This window comes from Arachis ipaensis, chromosome B10 (assembly GCF_000816755.2).
Source record: "Arachis ipaensis cultivar K30076 chromosome B10, Araip1.1, whole genome shotgun sequence".
In the NCBI taxonomy this organism is placed as follows: Eukaryota; Viridiplantae; Streptophyta; class Magnoliopsida; order Fabales; family Fabaceae; genus Arachis; species Arachis ipaensis.
In genome coordinates, this window is record NC_029794.2 from 134,205,897 (window position 1) to 134,209,320 (window position 3,424).

General features: G+C 25.6%; 1 protein-coding gene across 2 annotated transcripts in view; it reads right to left on the minus strand.

Moving 5' to 3' along the window:
* LOC107621231 (WAT1-related protein At5g07050-like) overlaps window positions 981–3,424 on the minus strand; it is a 5,424-nt gene continuing 2,980 nt past the window's right edge. For both annotated transcript variants that reach the window (XM_021114925.1, XM_021114924.1), the window contains 3 exons: window positions 3,013–3,174; window positions 2,628–2,779; window positions 981–1,289 (listed from right to left, as the gene is read on the minus strand). In XM_021114925.1, coding sequence (XP_020970584.1) covers window positions 1,052–1,289; window positions 2,628–2,779; window positions 3,013–3,174 — 552 coding nt within the window. In that variant the 3' untranslated portion in view covers window positions 981–1,051. The remainder of the gene's footprint in view (window positions 1,290–2,627; window positions 2,780–3,012; window positions 3,175–3,424) is intronic.

Below are 3,424 nucleotides of genomic sequence, written 5' to 3' on the forward strand. Positions count from 1 at the left end.
AAGCAGATAAAAATAAAAAAGTTTTGATTTTTTTTTATGTTTTTTATATAAAATGTTTAAATTTAATTTACATTTTCCAATCTAAGACAACTTGTTAGAAATCATTTATTATTATCATCATCATCAGATCCTCTTGGGATCTAAATAAATAAAGATTTTTTTGTATCTTTCATTTAGCTTTGTATGTTGATAACGAAATTGTAATATTAAACAAATATTGTTTTCATAGTATCTGGAAATGATATTTTTAGGAGTAAAACTCAATTTTGAAACAAACTCTTTTTCAGAAAATTCCATAAGAGTCCCTACAGCAAGCAAAAAATGAGAGTTGCAAATTGACCATTAGGTTGATATTTAAAAAATAGGGTTTTGCTATTCGGTGCCTAACGACATAGATTAATCATATCATAAAAGGAAATGTTAATGCTATTTATTATTTTTATGCATTAAAAACATAAAAAAAATTATTTTTATAATAAATAATATTATAATATTTTTTATAGTATAATTAATCTATGTCTTTATTTGTTTACGGAAACAGGACATTGAGACAAAGATACAGAAACACAGAATCGTGTTTGGCAGAGAAAATATGGACAGAGACAATGTGTCTAGAGACACTGAATTAATGTATTTTATGTTCATCTTGGCAGGAAGGACATGAAGATACTAACAAGAACACAACTTATTTTTTATTTTTTCTTTCATTATTCTTATTACTTTTTCATGATTATATTTTTTAAATTAAAAAAAATGAGAATAAATTAAATTTTTATAATTTATTATAGTTTATCACCAAACAGAATACAAGAACACAAAAATTTGTGTCTCTATCCTTCAGTGTCTTATCTTATCTTGTTTTCAGTGTCTTGTCCTCAGACACAAATGCAGCCTAAGATACAAGATACCTTTAAAAATATACTTTATTTTTAAATTTAAAACAAGACCCATGTTACAACAAAAGGTGTGGTCTTTAGATCTCAGCAAGAAAATTAGCATTTCATTAATTTTCTCAAAGAGGCCACCCTTACATGAGATTCCATGATGAGTTTTAAGTTAAAACTTTATTTTCTTCTTGGTTAATAACATTCATGTGAGAATGAGGGAGAGACAAGAGCTTGTTGGGTGCTTCAGCATTCTGATTTGAATTTTTGCCGTCAATAATGTGAACACACTTTAGAGCAAAGGATAAATTCTCATCTGTCACTTTGTTCTCCATTATTTGTTCCTTATTCTTTCCCCACAATACTGAGTATAAGCCTATAATAATTAAAATGGCACCAACCACCCTGCACCACAAGGTCAATACAGAACATGAAATACAAGGTTGGGCAACTAACTAAATAATTTTTATTGTTACTGTCTTTATAAGAACATTTTTTTTTTCGTTAATTAATTTTAAGTTTAACTATTCTTTCCATCTTTATAATTTTACTGAATTTTTAATTAGGTTTTTTTATTTTTTTTCAATTGAATTCTTATACTATATCATATTTTGTAATTAAATATCTATCATGATAAAAATGTTAAAATTAACAGAATATTTCGTCAAACAAAACGAATATACCTAATACTTGACTGAATATTCTGTATAGTTTAACAGAATATTTTGTTAATTCTAACATTTTTATCACGATAAGGACATACTTACAAAATGTGATATGATATAGGGATCCAATTAAAAAAAAAAATATAGAAATCTAATTGAAAATTTAATAAAAGGATAAAGTACTAAATTAGCCCTCTAGGTTTGGGCGTAATCCTATTTTGGTTATTAAGGTTTAAAGTCTCATATTTGAATCCAAAAGAGTTTCATTTAACTTCAATTTAGTCCAACCATGAGGTTAAAGATAAATAATTAACGAAATGTCCTACATGACAGCAGTATAAGAACAAGGTCGATAATTTGGAGAATAGGTACAAGCTCCAGAAGCACAAAATCAATCGTGAAAGCATCAATACATGTATTTAACATTTTTTTTTAGTTTTATAGAAAATATTTCATTTTAATTATAAGAAAAATGATAAATAAATGTATTGATGCATCCACGATTGATTTTGTGTCTCAGAAACTTGTACTTATTTTTTAGATTATTGACCTTGTTCTTATACTGCTGTTATATAGGACAATTTGTTAATTATTTATATTTGACCTCCGATGGGACTAAATTTAAGCTAAATGAAAATTTTTTGGATTCAAATAAAACAGTTTTAAACCTTAAAAACCAAAATAAAATTAATGTAAGGGATCAATTTAATACTTTATCCTTAATAAAATTATAAGAATCGGCAGAATAATTAGATCTTAATTTTATTTGAATGAGCGATTCTCATTATTGCAATAAATTTGATTTTAGAAGTGAAGATAATGGAACTTATTAGTAATATATTTTTGCATATAAATAATTATTCATTTATGCTTAAATAAATTTTCAAAACCAAAAGGCATCGGAAAATCTAGCACTATGTTCATTAATTAATTGATCTATCTGTTACTTTGGTAGATATTATATATAAATGAGTGTATTAATAGACACTAACATATTTATTAATAACACTTTACCTTTTAAGCAAGAAATTTCAGATTTATTTTTAGAAATAATAAAAATATATGTATGTGTGTTTACCCTCCAAGATAAATTTGCTCAGCGAGAATAAAGGATCCCATTATGGCGACAATGATCATCATTAGAGGGATAAATGCAGTTGCAAATACAGGCCCTTTCTTTTGCATCACTAATCCTTGCACATAGTATGACATGCTTGATGAAAACACCCCCTAATAACATAACACCAACCTTAAAATGATACACATGTTATATGAGTAAACCTAAGAAAGTAAGATGTTATTAATTAGGTTTAATTATCTGTTTTTTCAATAATTTTATTAAATTTATAATTAGGTTTTATATTTTTTTTTTTAATTAGGTAGAAAAAACTATAGAAATTTAATTAAAAATTTAATAAAATTATAAAACTAACAGAATAATCAAACTTATTAATTATTCTTACAGCATAAGCAGCAGCGAGTAAGTTCATATCCCAGCCAATTAACCAGACTGAAGTTTTGCGTTCCATTAAAAAAGTAACAACAGCAGCTTGAATAATTCCTATGAAGCAGATTAGTGATGTGAGGCTAAGTTGATGATTCTTGTAGGTTTCTATCACTTTCGCCTGACCAATAACATCAAACATTAGTAAACAAATCGACAAAGAACAGTTTTAATAAATATTCAAATTGATTTTCGAAAATTTTTTAGATTACACACTTTAATTTTGAATAAAATTTTACTGTCAAAAAGTTTTCGATAATTATTCCTATTTTACCGATTAATCTTTATTATTTTGAAGGAGACTAATTTATTTTAGTGCATATTTTTAGGGTATTTAGTTGTCTTATAATAAAAATTATTCAAGATTTATT